This window comes from Phalaenopsis equestris, unplaced genomic scaffold (assembly GCF_001263595.1).
Source record: "Phalaenopsis equestris unplaced genomic scaffold, ASM126359v1 Scaffold000060, whole genome shotgun sequence".
Classification (NCBI taxonomy): Eukaryota; Viridiplantae; Streptophyta; class Magnoliopsida; order Asparagales; family Orchidaceae; genus Phalaenopsis; species Phalaenopsis equestris.
This window is the reverse complement of record NW_018164502.1, coordinates 27,361-46,812: the sequence shown is the minus strand read 5'-3', so window position 1 is coordinate 46,812 and position 19,452 is coordinate 27,361. Positions and strand designations below refer to the sequence as shown.

Here is a 19,452-nt window from a genome sequence, read left to right as displayed (position 1 = left end):
CCTCCGTCGTCTTTGAACTATGCGGAGTAACAAGGTACCATGTGGAGTGATGAAGTATCATGCGAAGTAATAAAAGTACCATGTGAAGTAACAACGCACATTGTCTAGTAATGAAGTACTCTATTGAGTCGCGAAGTCTCTGCATACTAAATAATATAGTGTTTTAAATATTATGCAATGATGTACCCCGAACACATTGTCTTAAAGACTCGACGATAACTCCCGATGGCAACTGCTCTTATCCACCATATTAAGAATGTAAAGTAAATTTCTGTATACAGTGTACAAACAAACATTATGATTGGTGTATCATTGTAACTATTTTTCGGTTGTGAGATAAAAGTCTATTTTTATACTTGTAAATTTATAGTGGATCATTTTGATTGGGATGACCCCCTTGATTTTTTCTCTTATCGGGTTTTCCATGTAAAAAGTCATATTTTCTCTTGTTAATTTCGCTTTTTTGTGTATGTGAAGAATTTTCATAGAATGTTGAGACATTAAATTATCATTATATCGCCGTGAATCTTCCAGCACACAATAATGTTCATACTTGACTAAGATTGTTAAAAATCTCATTTGACTTGTACTAGAATTTTTTTCTTACATTAGTTGTTTAAATATTTCAACACATAAACATATAAGTAAAAAATTTGAATGAGTATTTGACTTTTCATATAAAATTATTTGTTAATTTTATAAATCTAAATAAATAATCAATTGAATACATTTTAAATTACTATTCAACTAATTTACACCAATTATGTAAGATAATAATAAATTAGAAGCTTTCTTTCAATCAAATAATATGAATAAACACCAAAAAATTATTTTATTGAATTAAAAAATAAGAAAAATTGTATTAAACTATTATGCATATTAATTTTAAATTGTAACACATCACTATTAAATGTATAGTCAATTAAATTATAATTAATCAAGTTTTATTTAAATAATATATCATATATAACATACAATATCATCAAACTTATTATAGAACATTTAATAACTTACTTGTTAAGCTTATTCGTGAACATAAAAATATGATTTGAACCAAATCTAAATCCGATTGATTTAACATTAGAGGTCTTAAAAAAATTATTTAAATGTATTTTTTAACTAACCTGAACAAATTAATAGAGTGCTAATCAAGCCGAGTTCAGAGGTTCGTTTAAAACCCCAGATATAAATTTATATAATGAATTCTTAATATATTTTTTGGTTAGTATGTAAAAATAATAATTTAAAAAAAAATAAAGAAAGAATATTTCAGACCTATGCACTTTCAAAGGCAAGTGGAATCCCCAAGCATTGAGGCAATTCGAGTTCATGTGCAGAATGAAAATAAAACCCAATTGTTGTCGATAATTAGGCCAGCAATCTGGTTGAAAGGTATGAGAAACAAGGAGCTGTATGGGTTGAGTCCCATAAGGAAAATGATTTGGCTTCATATCTCCAGAAGAATTGAAATCGGATATCGTCTTCTGCGCATCATCTTTCATTTCTCTGCAATGGGAAAATGATTTGGCTTCATATCTCCAGAAGAATTGAAACCGGATATTGTCTTCTGCGCATCATCTTTCATTTCTCTGCAATGGATGTTCCTGGTGATTACTAAATCATTGCATTGATGCTTTACATTGGTTATGGCATCTTGTGAAGGGCAGTCGAGTAGAGATGTCAAGATCTCATAATCGTGGACTAAAATGTTATGTTCTCAAACCTAAATCCTTCTGTCTTGTTATTGTATGGCTTAGCTAAAAAATGCGTTAGCTAGTAGAATCTTTCATTATAGAGGTCTTTAAGTTTTTTTATTGATAGAATGGCCACAATCTTATGTTTGTATTAGACGAATTAGAGTTGTGATTCTCCACTATCAAATCATAAATAAATCAGTAGAGGAAGCAATATGACATTACAATCAATTGAGTGAATCTATATGTTGAATCATGATTTGTCAAGGTGTCACACGAAAGAAATAAAACGTAAGAAAAGAGAGAGAGAGAGAAGTGATCAATAATTAACAATAGTATGTCTTGTCAATAGTGCCAATTCTTCTTTATTCATAAAATGATCCCTTTATTTTATAAAGAAGTGGTACAACATGATGACGTTATATTTTTGCCACTGTTTTAATGGGGGGTTGTAAAGGGTATTTTTGGTATTTTACATATAAAAACATATCGCTCGGCTATTCTTTTCTATTCTCTGGCTCAACCAGCTAAGCTTGATTGGCTTCGGAAAGGTAGGATGTACTTCGTCGGCTGGGCTCGGTCGGCGTTGCTAATTGGCTGATCTAGTGAGACCGTTAGCCCTTGAAGATAAATGGCGAACTTATAACGTTCTCAATATGATTGTAGATATCGAGGGATTAAGTCTTCCTTTGAGTCGACTTCTTCAATTTGGTTGGCTTGGACTGATGCACTCCTTTAACTTTTCTGTCTCTAATCTCTCTCCTTCGACGACACTATTAAAGTTTTGAAAACCTTAAATCTTTTATTTTTATATTAGACATTAGATTCTGTGTCTTTAGCTAAAAAATGCGTTAGCTGGTAGAATCTTTCATTATAGAGGTCTTTAAGTTTTTTTATTGATAGAATGGCCACAATCTTATGTTTGTATTAGACGAATTAGAGTTGCGATTCTCCACTATCAAATCATAAATAAATCAGTATCTAAGTTTTGGATGTGGGATATATAAATAGTAATATTTTGGGTGCTATGTATGTAAAAATCCGGACTTTAGTTAAAGGGTTTGTTTGGTGCAGCTGCAGTTTATTAATAATTTGTTGTGCAACAGCTGCCACAGAAAGTTGTTGCGGATAAGCTGACTAGTTGTTTGTTTTTTGCAGTTTGAAAATAGTTGTGCTGCAATTGTTTCTGGACAAATAATCATTCTGCCTCTATGTAGTAATGTTGTCTGCAACAAAATTATCATACCGATATATTTGATATTTTTGAACAAAAAATCTACAACCACACTAACACAACCACACAACTTCTACACGACACACAACCACACACAACCTCACAACAACATTTGCACCCCTCCACACCCCCACACAAAATCAAATAACCACACAATCAACAACTCCACCACTCCACACAATACACAATCACACCCCACAACTCCACACCACACAACCACACATAGCCACATCCCACACTCCACACCACACAGCTCCATAACTCCACACACAGCTCCACAACCACACCCCACAACTCCACACCAACACAACCACACAATAACACAACCTCCACACAACACACAACCACACAAATACACAACCAATTACTTCACAACTTTATACAACACAAAACCACACACAAGCACACCCCACAACTCCACACCACACACAACCACGACTCAAAACTCCACACCACACAGCTCCATAACCTTCACACAACCGCGCAACCACACCAACACTTGTCAATAGTGCCAATCCTTCTTTATTCATAAAATGATCCCTTTATTTTATAAAGAAGTGGTACAACATGGTGGCGTTATATTTTTGCCACTGTTTTAATGGGGGGTTGTAAAGGGTATTTTTGGTATTTTACATATATAAACCTATCGCTCGGCTATTCTTTTCTATCCTCTGGCTCAACCAGCTAAGCTTGATTGGCTTCGGAAAGGTAGGATGTACTTCGTCGGCTGGGCTCGGTCGGCGTTGCTAATTGGCTGATCTAGTGAGACCGTTAGCCCTTGAAGATAAATGGCGAACTTATAACGTTCTCAATATGATTGTAGATATCGAGGGATTAAGTCTTCCTTTGAGTCGACTTCTTCAATTTGGTTGGCTTGGACTGATGCACTCCTTTAACTTTTCTGTCTCTAATCTCTCTCCTTCGACGACACTATTAAAGTTTTGAAAACCTTAAATCTTTTATTTTTATATTAGACATTAGATTCTGAAAACCTTTTTGCAACATAATTTATTCTACCCTAAGTATTTCTCTTAAAAAAAAATGTGAAATCGAGATAGATTGCGTGAGATCTGAGACAGAGAAGAAGGGTTTGAACTAAGAGACACCCCACAACTCCACACCACACAACCACACATAGCCACATCCCACACTCCACACCACACAGCTCCATAACTCCACACACAGCTCCACAACCACACCCCACAACTCCACACTAACACAACCACACAATAACACAACCTCCACACAACACACAACCACACAAATACACAACCAATTACTTCACAACTTTATACAACACAAAACCACACACAAGCACACCCCACAACTCCACACCACACACAACCACGACTCAAAACTCCACACCACACAGCTCCATAACCTTCACACAACCGCGCAACCACACCAACACTTGCACACTTTCACACCTCACACACAACCACACAAATACACAACCAACAACTCCCCAACTCCACACAACACACAACCACACTCCACCACTCCACACCATACCATCAACCAACCAACAACGATATTCGACCAACCCACCACCATGAATCTTTTTCATCATGACATTAATTGCCACCAGCAATCCACCACCACAAAATTCAGCCAACCCACCAGTAATCATCATAGTAACCAACAAATCACAACATCAATATTGTTCTTAACAAAATCACAAAATCCAACGTCACAACACGAGCAATTCTTTCACCAAATTCACAGAACAAGCCATCACCACATCACCCAACAAAGAAAATCACAAAAAATCAAAATCAAACAACCGCCAAAATCCTACACCGCCTTCTCAACTAATTGAATCATCATCACAGCAACCAACATCAACGCATTACAAGTAATATCATTACCAAGTTGACAGAAAAGGCTGTCACCCCATCATAAATAAAGAAAATCCAATACCAATGCAAAATAACAAAACTTGCTAAAACCAAAATTTTGGAAATAGCAAAATCCAATAGCAGTATACAATCACCCGAAAATCATCGGCCGAATAGAGCTTAGAGAAGCTAAAACCGTCACAAAATCAAAATGTCATAATAGACAATGACAAAGAATACCGCGGGCCAAGGGGAGCAAAGGAACCAAGCAATGCCGAAGAACAAAGAGGATAGGTAGAGCAAAGTAACCTCCAAAGGCAAACAAACATTTGCCAATTGAGTGAGAGGAGTCGAGCCGGGATCTTACTTTAGGGCAGAACCGGCGAACTCACGTTTTATCAAAATTCAAACCTCTGCTGCCAAGCTTTTATCAAACAGACCCTAAGAAAAAATTTGAGGACCATATTTTGGGGCGACGCCGCCCTAAGCCTTTAAATGAGCATTTTGTAATTTAGTATTTGTACAATTGTTAAAAATATAGCCAATGGAAAATCAGGATCCCGTTCCTTAATAATTCCTACTTCCTTCGCGTTTTATAGTTTCCCTTTCTCCGCTTCATCTTTACAGATCGCGGGCCTCTCCGCCATCAAGTCATCAAATTCAAGCATGGCGCAGCCTCTCGTGAAGAAGGATGACGACCAAGAAGACGAAGGTCAGTTCACAGCCTTAGCAATCTCTATTTCTCCCCAAGGATCTTTCTCTTTTTCGATCGTTTTCATACGCGGATCTGCAACTGGTAAATGTTTACCCCCTTGTTTTTTCGTCGGTTCGATGCATCGGGGTTTTCCCAATTCGGGGGTTAGATGCTTAATAACTATCCGTTTCCATGTTGGATCTGGGTTGTTGGGATTTGATGGCTGCCGATGGATCTAGATCACTGGTTTCATGTAATTCCTTTACTGGATTTGATGCTGGACTAGCCTAGATAGGGCACCGCGTGAGAAATTTTCGTGCAATGTCTGCATTTGGGAAGTCGGATCTCGGTCTGATGGTCGGACTCAATTATTAACATCATGTTGTTTCCATCTCTTATGCTGCAGAGTATTCTCCATTCATGGGGATCGAGAAAGGAGCAGTGTTACAGGAGGCCAGGGTATTCAATGACCCTCAACTTGATGCGAGAAGATGCTCTCAGGTTTATCTTTTGGCTATGAGTGATTTTTTTTTTCCTTATATTGATATGAGATTTGATGCTGCAGAATCACAGCTCAAGAGGATAGCTTCTCTGACGAGTTTTCTTGTGCAACTTGTAGGTTATCACAAAGCTCTTATACTTGCTGAACCAGGGAGAAAACTTTACAAAGGTAACTTTTTGTAATTTACAACTTATCCAAATTATGATCTGGCTCACTTTGTTTAATAGTTTATTGCAACTTTAATTCAACATTTGTATTACACTTCTTTTGTTTTTCATTGTTCAAGTTGCATTCAGTTGACACATATTTACACTTGGCCTTCTTATTTTATCTTAACACTGCAGATTGAAGCAACGGAGGTATTCTTTGCAGTGACAAAACTGTTTCAGTCTAAGGATACTGGTTTGAGAAGAATGGTTTATCTGATGATTAAAGAAATTTCACCATCTGCTGACGAGGTTAGGCAGTGGCATGCTTCCTTAAAACGTTAGCTCCTTTCATTCAATGCCTTCTTAACTTTTTTTTTCTTACTTATTGAAGGTTATTATTGTCACTAGTTCGTTGATGAAGGACATGAATAGCAAGACTGACATGTATAGAGCTAATGCAATAAGGGTTCTTTGTAGAATTACTGATGGCACTCTTCTAACTCAAATTGAGAGGTATTTGAAGCAAGCAATTGTCGACAAGAATCCAGTTGTTGCCAGTGCTGCTCTTGTCAGTGGTATTCATTTGCTTCAGGTATCGTCACCTGTACACTGTTAATGAATGGTAAGTGACGCAACTGAATCAACTTATGAACTCCTACTCAATGTGGACAGACGAATCCCGAAATTGTGAAAAGGTGGAGCAATGAGGTTCAGGAAGCTATCCAATCAAGGGCTGCCCTTGTACAGTTTCATGCATTGGCTCTACTTCACCAGGTTTGACTAATTTAGTGGGTACTTTCAGATTTTCAAATTATGTAATGAAAAAATGAGGCATAATGATCACTTTTTACTGAAATTGTTTGACACGTGCTTGGCTCAAGTAATGCACATCTTCCAGAAACTTAAATTTATAGTTTCGATCATAAATGCAAACTTAGTTAACAAACATGCGAGAGAAAATGTAGAGGTTTCTTGAAGCCTTGTTAGAACTTAGGAAGTGGACACATTATTGAATGCGGGGATATTTTAAAACATGACATAGGAATATCAAATGTTCCAAGGACATAGGATTCATATATGTTTTAATGCATTCAACCATAGGTATGCTTGTGGGCGCATTCAAATAAAAATAAGAACATTTTGGCATACTTATATGTAAATATGAAAGGTACACGCACATTTACTTATTGAGTTGCTAAGCAAAAAAGATAGCTTGGGCTATTAATGATTTAACTGAATCCAAGTATTATGTTTATTCAAACTCATTCATTTATTTTCTTATGGAGTTCAAGTAATGCTCAAAAAGCTAGAACACTAACTTAGTTTTTAAATCTTATTCAAGCTTATTTATTAAATTTTTTTATCTAGTTAAGAGTTGTAGTCAAGCTTTAATTGAGCTTAGCTAACTATATATAAGATGTTTATCATTTAAACAATTAGCCTTATTATTAATAATTCATAATTTTTTTGCAAATAATTCACTTAGGATTATTTCTTATATTGTATGAACAATAAGCTTAAAACTTTTAGTTTTTTTTTTTTTGGGTACAATGTATTATCGAATATTATTTAGATAATAATTTTTTTAAAAAAAAATTATCTATCTAATATTTATTTAATATTTTATCATGAAATTTTAATAAACACAAATTATATTTTTAATCTATTTGTTTAGTTCTTAGCTCAACAGTTTTTTCATATTTATTCTTACAATATTATGAATAGCTTTTGATCATAAAATATAATAAATTGACATAATAAATAGAATAAGTTATCGAAAAATTATTAAATCTTTAGTAAATGAGCATTTTATGGAACTCTTAGTGATTTGCTTTTTAAACGAGAAAAACCGTTTTCACAAACATAGTATTCAAAGATCTGACATACTAACATGATATGACATGAAATCAAAATTGTGATATTATTTCTTTAAAAAAAATCATAATTACAAAAACTAAATAAATATGAAATTAATTTATACAATAATAAACTTTGTTTGAATTGATTATAAAATAAGAAACATGTCTAAATTTATTTAATACTTTAAGAGAGGACCAGCGTAATACTTATGCATTGCGATATCCGGTGCTTGTTTAATTCCCCGTCTTTTGCAATATTTATATACTGATTGTAATTTTATTTAGCTTTGTAGCCCCATTTTTTTTTCCTTTAAGCTCTGTAGATTATATGTGCATGATGCGTGTTCAAAAATGTTTCTTGCTATTTTACATCTGATAACAAATATTAATTGTTAACTTTTCCTGGCTCTCAAGTAAGATGCGTTCGTCAATATTCATTTTTCTATTTGCATCCTGAAATAATCATTATATCCCTGTTAAATGACAATGGTTGATAATTCAATACCGATAGGTTTTATATGCAGATTAGGCAAAATGATCGTTTGGCTATAAGCAAACTGGTTACCAGCTTGACAAAAGGATCAGTTCGCTCACCTTTAGCTCAATGCCTTCTGATTCGATACACAAGCCAGGTATTTCTTTGAATTTTAATGGTGAGTTTGACTAATAAATTAGACACTAAAGGTCAACTTGTCAGGTGATTCGAGACTCAAGTGCAAATAGTCAAACAGGAGAACGGCCTTTATCTGATTATCTTGAAGCTTGTTTAAGGCATAAAGCTGATATGGTGATAATTGAAGCAGCAAGAGCCATTACGGAGTTCAGCGGTGTCACAAACAGGGAGCTCACTCCCGCAATTACTGTATTACAATTATTTTTGAGTTCATCCAAACCAGTTCTCCGTTTTGCTGCTGTTCGTACGCTAAATAAGGTCATTTCAAGTCTTTAGTATCTTATCAACCAATGCTTGTTATCTACAATGAATTGCTTAGTGGATAACATGTATTTCTGGGAACATGGCTTGCTTCCCATTTGATAATTTACTTGCATGTTACATTTTCGATGTTTTTCTCAAAATGATTGCTGCATTTTGTCAACCTTAATTTACTTCGGTTGGCTATATTGTATAACCAAAGTCCCGACACTAGTCCAATTGCATTTTTGCTAGTTCTTGTTCATAGAAGGGATATGTTTGAGCAATTGAATAATTCAGTGCAGTTTAAAATGTTATCCACTAATCTTGTTTCTCTTTAAAGAAACAATTATAAGTTTTGAAGTCAGCCATTGATCGCATAGTCTGGTATTTAGTATGTAGAGTTTTAATCCTAAGCTTTTGATTGAATCAGATCAATGCCGAGCATGTCATGCAAGTATTAATCTGTATGCTCATAGCAATGTTCTCGTCATTAGGCATGCCTAATATTTATTTGTGTGAATTCATTTTTCTATATTTATCTGCTTACATATATGATAGTTTCCTCCAAGCATGAGTCAATCTGCCATTTGTATCTACATGCATTTTTCTTTGTTCATGGTTGCATTTATGAAGTTTTCCTGTTTGCATGCTTTTTGTCGTGCCATTCTTGGGATAGTCATGCTTTTATTATTGCTCCAAGTAACTTTTAATCCATCCAATCATTTCCTGTTCCCTGATTTTGTCTATTGTTTTTTGTTGAATTTCGTTATGTGTTTGAGAGTTTTACCAGAATTATGCAACATTTTTCTTTCACCGTATCTTTAGCTGTTAAATTTGCTAATGCAAGGAAAAGGAAATTCACAGAGCAGGAGATACGGGGGAAAAAACTGAAATACCTTAAAAACCATAGTTTTATGCTCAAAAAATAAATGTGAAAGTATTGATGCAGAATATGAAATGTTCTATGACAAATATGTGGATTTTTATATTATATGTTGTTGGGATTTATGATATAAAGTCAGCATTTGGGTCTATGATGTGCTCAGCCTGTTGGTACCTTTTGTGAGTGCTTACGGATAATTGGAGAGTGGCAGGGTTGCTGCTTTTCAATAATGCACATGTTGATAACTTTGTACTTCTATTGATTGTTTTTTTATCGACTATTTGCTATTGTGTACTTTGATAAATGTATCATTATCTATTTTTGATTGTCTGAATACATGTATTATTTAGTACTGTCCATGTCTCATTCATTTTCGACTATTGCATTCATTTTCCTTTGCATATGTGCTACTTAGAATAGTATCCCAGTCAATAAATTTGCTGACCCTTGTGTGCCAAATTGTAGGTTGCGATGAAATATCCTTTGGCTGTTACAAATTGCAACATTGATATGGAAAGCTTAATCTCTGATCAGAACCGGAGTATTGCTACACTTGCTATTACCACCCTTTTGAAGACGGGTAATGAATCTAGTGTAGACCGCTTGATGAAACAAATTTCAAATTTTATCTCAGACATTGCGGATGAGTTCAAGATTGTTGTTGTGGAAGCTATAAGATCTCTGTGCTTAAAGTTTCCTCTCAAGCATCGGTCACTGTATGCAAATTCATTATTCCTGGAATATTTTTTGAGATATATCCTTTTAAACGTTCCTTTTTTTTCAATGAATTGATTTCCTTTCTTGGTATTTTTCAGGATGAATTTCTTAAGCAATATTCTTAGAGAAGAAGGGGGCTTTGAGTACAAAAAAGCTATAATTGATTCCATTGTCATTCTCATTAGAGATATACCAGATGCTAAAGAAACTGGCCTGTTTCAACTCTGCGAGTTTATAGAAGATTGCGAATTCACTTATCTATCAACTCAGGTATCTATTTCCTAGTGAGTTGCTTAATTCTTCTATAACATATACTGATTGAGCTGCATAAATTGTGATTTTATTGGTACTAATAGATGCATTTTATTCTTACAAGGGTCCAATTTTTTTCAAGTTTTACAATGTCAAAGTGTTCATATAAACTGCATTTTCTTTTAGAATCACTATATTCTTTTAGCTGATAGACTTCACTCTTCAAAGTGCTGGGCCAGGCCCATTTGATTGAGAAGTTTTGACTTGAGATGTTTTTGAGGAAAAAGAGGGTGGTCAAACTACAAGCTTGATGTGTGTATTTGTAGGATTGGATGGGTGGTAGAAAATAAGATGGCTAGATGTAATGTTTCAGAAGAAAGAATGCATCTTTATCAAAGCTTTTCCATCATCATAGTCTGGGTTATTGCATCATTTATTTGTTATAATACCTATTTTAAGCAATGTGCAGCAGTATTGTTATTGTTTCAACAGTAATGCTGCTCAAATAATGTTTTCTTAATTATTCTATTAGTAGTTTCGTAATTTGTACTGATAATCGATACTACTTTAATTCATCTGATCCATGTAGGTACTACACTTTTTGGGAAATGAAGGGGTGAAGACGTCAGACCCGAGTAAGTACATAAGGTACATTTATAATCGTGTGATCCTTGAGAATGCAACTGTTAGAGCTGCTGCTGTGAGTACCTTGGCAAAATTTGGCTCCATGGTTGAATCGTTGAAGGTGATTCAAAATTTTAAACTATTTTTTGTCCTGAAGTAATATTCTTCACATAATTATTTGCTGATATATTTCTTTGCAGCCTCGCATCTTTGTTCTTTTGAGACGTTGCCTATTTGATAGTGACGATGAGGCAAGTAAACTTACTTTGAAACGTTTGAGTTCTTTCCATGTTGTTTTATTCTGAAGTGTATAGTAAAGCATCTGATTAGTACATTGGAGCGACCAATTATCATTTTAAGCAACCAAAGAAACCCATTTAAGGATGTGAAGAGCGTGCTGTGGGGTGCTTGATCTGGGGGTGGAGCAATAATGAAAAATCAATATTCATGATACCTAAGAACGGCGTGGAGGAGGTCAGGATTGCAGCAATAATGAATATTATGATTCCTTGTTGTATACCCTGCACCCAGTTTAAGGGTGTCCTAAATCTTGAAAATTGTAGCTACATTATCCTCTCAGATGACGAGTACCATGTGCGGACACTGAACTATGAAGGATATATTATTTTCTTCATCTCCTATAGTGATATGGTCTGTTGAATTTTTATTTTATTATTATTAATTTTTTGTGGCAAGGAAAACAACAAAGCTTTTTATAGTTTTAGGTCCACTTTGTTTTGATGCCTTCCAACGACTATGCTTGGTTGGTAACTCTGGTCACTTGGAATTTTTCTTCACTAGGCTTTGGCATGCCTGAAGGATATGTCTCCCCAACTTTCTTGAAGTCATTTTTCTGTGATTACGAATTTGATTAATTTGAATTTCGATGCCTTAGGTTTTAGTTACATATTGCAGATTTAAGATGGAAATTTTTACTCTACCATATTATGCTTCTTCCAGGTTCGTGACCGCGCAACACTTTATCTAAATATGCTTGGGTGGGATGGTTCAGTTAGTGAAGCTGATAAAGGAGTGAAAGAATTTCTCTTTGGTGCATTGGATGTGCCACTTGTGAACTTGGAAATAAGTTTGCGGAGCTATGTATGTGCTCTTCAACCTAGGTTGTCTTGGAATTGTTACATCAGTAGTCAAGTTGGATACTTGTTTAATTATTTTATTATTAATTTAACTTTTAGGAGCCTTCCAAGGAGCCCTTCAACCTATCTGCTGTACCAAAAGAAGTCAAGTTACAGCCACTTACAGAGAAGAAAGCTCCAAGCAAAAAGCCTCCGAGTTTTGGGGTTTCTGCCAATGGCCCTACCTCACCTGTTGATGCTTATGAAAAGCTGCTTTCATCGATTTCTGACTTTTCAAGCTTTGGGCAGTTGTTTAAGGTTATGAACTAAGAGAAGCATATTCTGTGCCGAAAAAAGTTAGAAAAACAAATTTTAATTTGGGTGCCTGAACGTCTTTTTTTCTTTTCTTTCTTTTTTCAGTCTTCCGCACCTGTAGAGTTGACAGAAGCTGAAACTGAGTATGCAGTTAATGTTGTTAAACACATCTACAGCGGGCATATTGTTTTCCAATATAATTGTACAAATACCATACCTGAGCAGCTATTGGAAAATGTATAATGATCATCCTTTGAGGATTTAGATTATAATTTTGGGTTCAATTTTTAATTTCTTTTTTTTTTTTTGGTTCGCTTGCCAGGTCACTGTTATAGTCGATGCTTCTGAAGCAGAAGAATTTGTTGAAGTTGCATCAAAGCCATTGAAAACATTACCTTATGATTCACCAGGGCAGACATTTGTTGCTTTTAAGAAACCAGATGGTCTTCTAGCCACTGGGAGATTTTCAAACTTTTTGAAATTCCGAGTGAAAGAGGTATTTATATTTCTTTGTTGTCAAAACTTAGGAGATAGAACACCTTTTGAGGAATTGTAATGGTTATTTTGCAATTCGATTTAATACATTTGTTACTGTTGGTTGCATATGATTTGTCATTTAGTATGCTGGCCATCCATCTGAAAAGAACAATGATATATTGAATCTTATCGTTTGTCTGTTTTAGTTTGGTTCATCAGTTTCACTTCATGTGCATGCTGCAGCTTGTCCAAGAGTTCATATCTCATTAAGAAATTGTAGTCAGGGCTAGCTATTTATGAAGTTTCTCAATAGTTGAAGAAAATTAGCTTTTACGATGCTTTCAAAGCTATGGTATAGTTATATTCTTCTGATCTCTAGAATTCAGAAATTAGAATGTAGTGATTGGATCTATTGTTTTAAAGTGGTATGAAATTGGCCCTTTATGAATTTGACCAAGTCTTTTGAGGGAGTACCAAAGAGCAATTGAAACAACTAAGTAGGATATAAAAGTCCCATGGAATTATTTATGTCGCTAATTTCATTCTATTTGTACCTTTTGGATCTTGCGATCACTATGTTTACACTGTCGTGAATTACTACTACTTGCTTCAGGTAGACTCAGCTACCGGGGAAGCTGAAGAAGAAGGTGTTGAGGATGAATATCAGCTAGAAGATGTTGAAGTTGTTGCAGCAGACTATATGTTGAGGGTGCCTGTCTTAAACTTCAGAAATGCTTGGGAAAGCATGGGTTCAGATTTTGAGCGTATTGATGAGTATGGACTTGGGGTGCGGGAAAGCTTGTCCGAGGCCGTCACTGCTGTCATTAACATTCTTGGCATGCAGCCATGCGAAGTATGTTTGATACTACATGGTTTCCTTGTTTTAAAGAGCTTGTTTTAACCTGTGAATTCTTTCACTTATGCATTGCCTTTTCTCTTAGAGTTGATTTGAAATATTAGAGCTCTACTCATGATTTGCTTCATCCAAATGGAACTTGAGCTATATTTGAAACCTTGTTTAGAAGTTATGAAGAACTTATAATAATTTACTTTTTTGAAGAATCTATGCAAGTTTCATATGCGACCAAGCTTCTTAAAACTAGTAAAAATCTAACCAATACTTTGCATAGCAGGGAACTGAAGTCGTGCCTAATAATGCAAGGTCCCACACTTGTTTGCTCTCTGGTGTATTCATTGGCAATGTGAAAGTACTTGTTAGACTATCATTCGGGATAGACGGGCCCAAACAAGTTGCAATGAAACTTGCAGTCAGATCTGAAGATGAAGCAATCAGTGATGCTATTCATGAAATTGTGGCCAATGGCTAATTTCCAATTTTGAAACAGAAAGGAGTTGCAGTAACAGAAACTGGATGAGGTTTGTGGATATTATTCTTGAGGTTGAAGAGTGGTTTCTCTTTTAATTTACATCAGATCTTTGCTGTTTTGCTGTTTTGTAGAATATAATGGAACATGTTTTCTAGGTCGATTATTTGGAATATGAGTCTTGCTAAACTTTGAAAACCTACAGCAGCAATAATTTCTGTTTTAGGTCCATCTAGTTTTGGTATTTAATAGAAGCAAAATTTAAGAATTTTCTTATTAGACAACAAATAAAGCAGGAGTTGAGATTTCATCTTCATTTGAGATACTCATTTTAGTTTTTTATGTTCTTGCTTCCAGTTACAGAAGTGTAATAGCTCTTGATTAATGCAGCACTGGATTCTGATTAGTATGGCCTGCTGCATGCCTATAAATTTATTTTGAATATTTTATAAAACATATTAGTTTGTTTTTGGAAATGAAAAATAAAAGGAAGATTTACATATATACCACTCTATTGTTTTGTATTTACATATCTAACAGCTAAACTTCAGGTTTATATAAGTGCCAAGTTTCTATGCATGAAAAGATGTATTTCAATTTTGAAAAGTACAAAAAGTGGTATTTTTTAAGTGATATGAAAGATTTTGGTGGTAAATATATAATAATTAGAGTTTAGGTGGTATGTATGTAAAAAAAAAAAAAATAATTATTTTCTTAATAACTTAATTTGACTAAGCACATTAAAACATCGTGTTTCCGACATAATCATCTCTCTAGCTGTATTTGTTAGATTTTTATAACTCTATACAATTATCATTCACTAAAGTAATTAATTAAGAAATTTATGCAGACTTAAAGTACTAAAATTTGATCCACATATTATATATATATATATAATAATATTATTATGAATTTAAATGTTTGAATTACAATTTTGACAAGAAATAAAAATAATTGATTATTTACTCTGAAAGTTGTCAACGGCCTGATCAAAAAATAATCTTATTTGACATTTTTTTAATTTGTCGATTCAATAGTAATTAAATAAATAGAGTCTAATTTTACTTACAATAAAAGCAAGATAATTAAAATGCAAATGATATGTAGGGTGACACCATATAGTTTTCTTAAAACAATGGAACAATGAAAGGCTAATAGTCATACTGAAAGAAATGCTAAACAATTTAATAGGACAGTGATGAAGTTCCACAAAGATTATGCAAATAAAATATTTTACTTCACTGGGCAAAATAACTTAAAAGAGAAATGTAAAATAAACGAGATGTGAATGACTCTCAAATGACATGCTTGGGTGGACATACATACATTGTGATTCACATGAGTTCAGTTGTTGTGAAGCATAACTTGTATTCAGTATGATGTAAAATAACCTAGGACACTATGGACGGTGTCGTGGGGGACATGACATGTGGTTTTATTTGTGAGTCATCTCCTCGCAAAATGTGCAAGCGTCTATCATCTGTAATCCAAACATGCAAACATGCTAGAAAAAAAAACGAACAAACCAAATATGAAATAATAAAAGGTCGATGTCACTGGTTCAGTGACATATCACAGAAAAGAAAAGGTCGATCAGACTCCACATAAGTACCCGTCAAGTTCTACTTCTATAATAAATGACATATAGAATTAAGGTACAAGACACGAACAAACAACTCCTGATTCCTGTCACATGGTTCCACCCATCTGACCTCTCGGAACCTGTGTTCAAACCTTATTTCTAATACAAACTCTCTTATAACTCTTAAAGTACAGAGAAAAAAGGAAAAAAATAACTCAACATGCATGAAAATAATGTTAGCGAAAAATTCAACAAACATGAAACACATAATGAGCCGTGTCTTTTCATCGTGGAATTTAAATGACACCTGTAAGCAAAAGATTAGTAGAAAGCATTACATATTCCCTCTTAAAAAACCACGCATCACTCGCTGATTCGTTGTGCTTTACATCTTAGCTTCCACGCTCGCCAGCGGTTTGCGTAACATCTTCTTGTCCGACACGATATGGTTCGTCCATTCGATACTCAAGAAAATGCACGGCATTTGTTCATCATCCCCGATCACCATAAACTGAAAACCGTCCAAATTCTAACTCTAAGATCTCACTCGATTCTCAACCAAATCACATGGGGTTTGTTCCTACACCTTCATCTAAGTGACATGAACCTATCTATACGGCTAAATACACACAAAATACAAGTTCTCTTCACAAAGGTCCAAACTGAAACAAAATTTAGGATTTCTGAGTTATACCTTAGCCCAAGAGGTGGACCTCGATTGGGTTTGTTTCTAAGCTTCGCCTTGAGTCCACAAATGTCCTTGAAGTGTTGGTTGGAGTTGTGGTAAGGCCTATGTATAATTTCGATCGAAGGGTGATTTAGACTTGGTTTAGGACTAGGTTAGAGTGCTCAAGACATGAGGCTTTCGATTGGGAAAGTGGTTTTGTTGTCTGGGGAAGCTTGTGGAACGATTAATATGGAGTTTTGTGAAGTTTGGTGAAGTGGTGCGAAAAAACCTTATTTTTTGGTGGTTAAATTGAGCTCGGGTAGAGAGAATGAGTGGTTGAAGATTTTTTGATTGAGCTTAGGAATGTTGGGAGAGGCTCAGAGAGCAATTGGACAGAGTTTCCCCAATTTTTTTTTATGTTCTCTTCTTTTTACCGTGGAGTGGGCTATTTATAGTTCTGGCTAAGGGGAAGGCTCTGGGCTGCCATTAGCCGATGCAAATAAGCTGAGGTGGAGGGGAGTTCGACGCAACTGACCAATTGGAAATTGCCACATAGGATAGGTGAGAATTTGGGTTTATGCCATGGACACCTTTCTCGGTTTTGGGTTTCTCGGACACTAGGGTGGCCGGTCAAGCCAAGGGTGGCGGCTAGCTGAGTCAGAGAGGGAATGAGAAGGTTTAATGGTGATTAGCTTTAAGGTTTAATTAAGTGATGACATGGGTGAGTCACATAAATTTAGAGGGGTTTCCATGATTTGAAGGACCATTGGTCTATGGCAGAAGCTCTGGGCCCGCTTGGTGATGTGATTAGCATCTCAGGGTCTTAGGCATGACTGTGGCAATTAGGGTTTGGATTAATCAAAAGGTTTGGGTTGGAATTAGGATTAGGCTTAAAATTAGAGTTTTGGCTTGAAATTGAGCTTAAGCTTGACTTGGGCTTGGATTTAGACTAATTGAAGGCTCAAATTGGTCTTGAAAAATATCATGAGGAATTTGGAAAACAAATTTTGTGGAAATGAAATAATCATATGGCTCAATTTGGTGAAATTTGGTTTTAGGGTCAATTTAGGGTAGTTAACTTGTGCATGAAATTTGGGTTTGGAATTGAGTAGAATTGGGCTTGAATTTAGTTTAAATTGGGCTTAAATATGTTGATATTTAGTTAGAATTTGAAATTGGGTGAGTTTGAAATGAATTTGGTGGAAATTGGGAGTGATTTGGGGACTTTAGTGATTTAGGGGTAATTTGGGAATTTTGGCTAATTTTGGTCGATTTATAGGATTTTGGGTGCAATTGGGAACATGAGGTAGTTAGAATTTGTTTTGGTGAGGTTTGGAAAGATTTTGTAGATTTTGGCAATTTTTAGGGTATTGGAGGTATTTTGGTAATTTTTGGTGGTGTAGAGGGTCTTTTGATAATTTTGATAATTTTGATAATTTTGGGGGTATTCGGAAAATTTAGGTAGTTTGAAGTAGTTCAATATGATTTTTGGTAAAGAATTGAGGGTTTGGGTAATCTTGAGAATTTTATGGTTCATGGGCATTTTGGTAAAACTGGAGAAAATTGGGGTAGAAGGCCAAAGTGGGATGTTTCAGTGGAATTGAAATTGATTGCACACGTGCAAACCATGGAAATCCCCCTTGAGGCTATAAGACCCAATAGAGCTCATTTCAGGTCTTCAACATGTTGGTCCAGACCCTCCTAGCCAAAGGCTAAGGTATTGGGACCACCCACATGAATTTCAAAAAGAGACCGTGAAAAAGGGCAAGTATAAGTGATTGGTAATGTTAGGATATGTGAGGAATTGTGATGAGCTCAAATTTGTGACCAAGACCAAGCCACCCAAGGCTACCTTAAGGCTTGCAAGTCCTATGAGAACTCTCTTTAAGCTTCCTCATATTGGTTCCAATCTTCTAAGTGCTAGAGGTTAAAACCATACATATGAAACTCCAGAGAGAGCAAAGAAGTGGCTTTGAACTTCTAAGGAGGTGGGTTCCATCACTAGTACTCTAGGTCCTCTAGGATAGTCAATATGAAAGTCCTATGACTAGAGTCTAAGCTCCTAAAAAAAGAAGACTAGATCTTATCAAAAGTGAGGTCAACAATCACGCCTCGAGAGTTAGAGCCAAGTGAAGGAGAGAAAGAAAGAGAGAGTGTAGAATAAGTCTGCAATTTCCGTAGAGAGAATAGAGAAGAGGTAAAAGTTCCATTTATTCATATTTTTATTCTGTACTTATAAAGACATGTTTTGTACAATTACAGAAAATATTTTAAAATATAGAAAATAGAAAACATTTTTAAAATCATTAAGGTTCTAATTGATTGTATGAAGTATTATGTCATTTGTGCATTATAATTTGAATTTCAATAATGACGATAATTGGCTGGTCGACTGGTTTGAAGTCAACCGACTGGGACAATCGCTTGAGTGACGTCTGTGCCCTTTGAAGTATGTGTTGGTCATTTGAAGTGTTCGACCTTATGACGATCTTGCTTGGTGTCTTTTGACACGGTTAACTAGAGAGTTTAGTTGTGAGGTGATCGATCGGTCCAGACGCGGGGTTCGTAGGTTGAAGCTTTTTTATTTGAGCCGTGACTCTAATATCTTTGGTGTGTATATATATATATATATATATATATAGAGAGAG

General features: G+C 35.1%; 1 protein-coding gene across 1 annotated transcript; it reads left to right on the top strand.

Moving 5' to 3' along the window:
• The first annotated feature begins 5,290 nt into the window (after positions 1-5,290).
• Positions 5,291-14,823, top strand: LOC110019521 (coatomer subunit gamma-2). The gene is made up of 18 exons (XM_020717207.1): positions 5,291-5,478; positions 5,867-5,961; positions 6,080-6,130; positions 6,307-6,420; positions 6,503-6,703; positions 6,784-6,885; positions 8,495-8,602; positions 8,668-8,901; positions 10,235-10,485; positions 10,585-10,756; positions 11,328-11,483; positions 11,563-11,613; positions 12,323-12,463; positions 12,559-12,756; positions 12,859-12,990; positions 13,076-13,249; positions 13,844-14,083; positions 14,364-14,823. Exons 1-18 carry the CDS (start codon positions 5,433-5,435, stop codon positions 14,556-14,558), a joined length of 2,661 nt encoding a protein of 886 aa, XP_020572866.1. The 5' UTR covers positions 5,291-5,432; the 3' UTR covers positions 14,559-14,823.
• Positions 14,824-19,452: the final 4,629 nt, after the last annotated feature.

Coding starts and splice junctions, on each gene's coding strand:
- LOC110019521 (XM_020717207.1), top strand. CDS start 5,433: ATGGCGCAGCCTCTCGTGAAGAAGGATGACGACCAAGAAGACGAAG. Junction 8,902..10,234: donor CTGTTCGTACGCTAAATAAG/GTCATTTCAAGT, acceptor GCCAAATTGTAG/GTTGCGATGAAATATCCTTT. Junction 12,991..13,075: donor CTGAGCAGCTATTGGAAAAT/GTATAATGATCA, acceptor TTCGCTTGCCAG/GTCACTGTTATAGTCGATGC.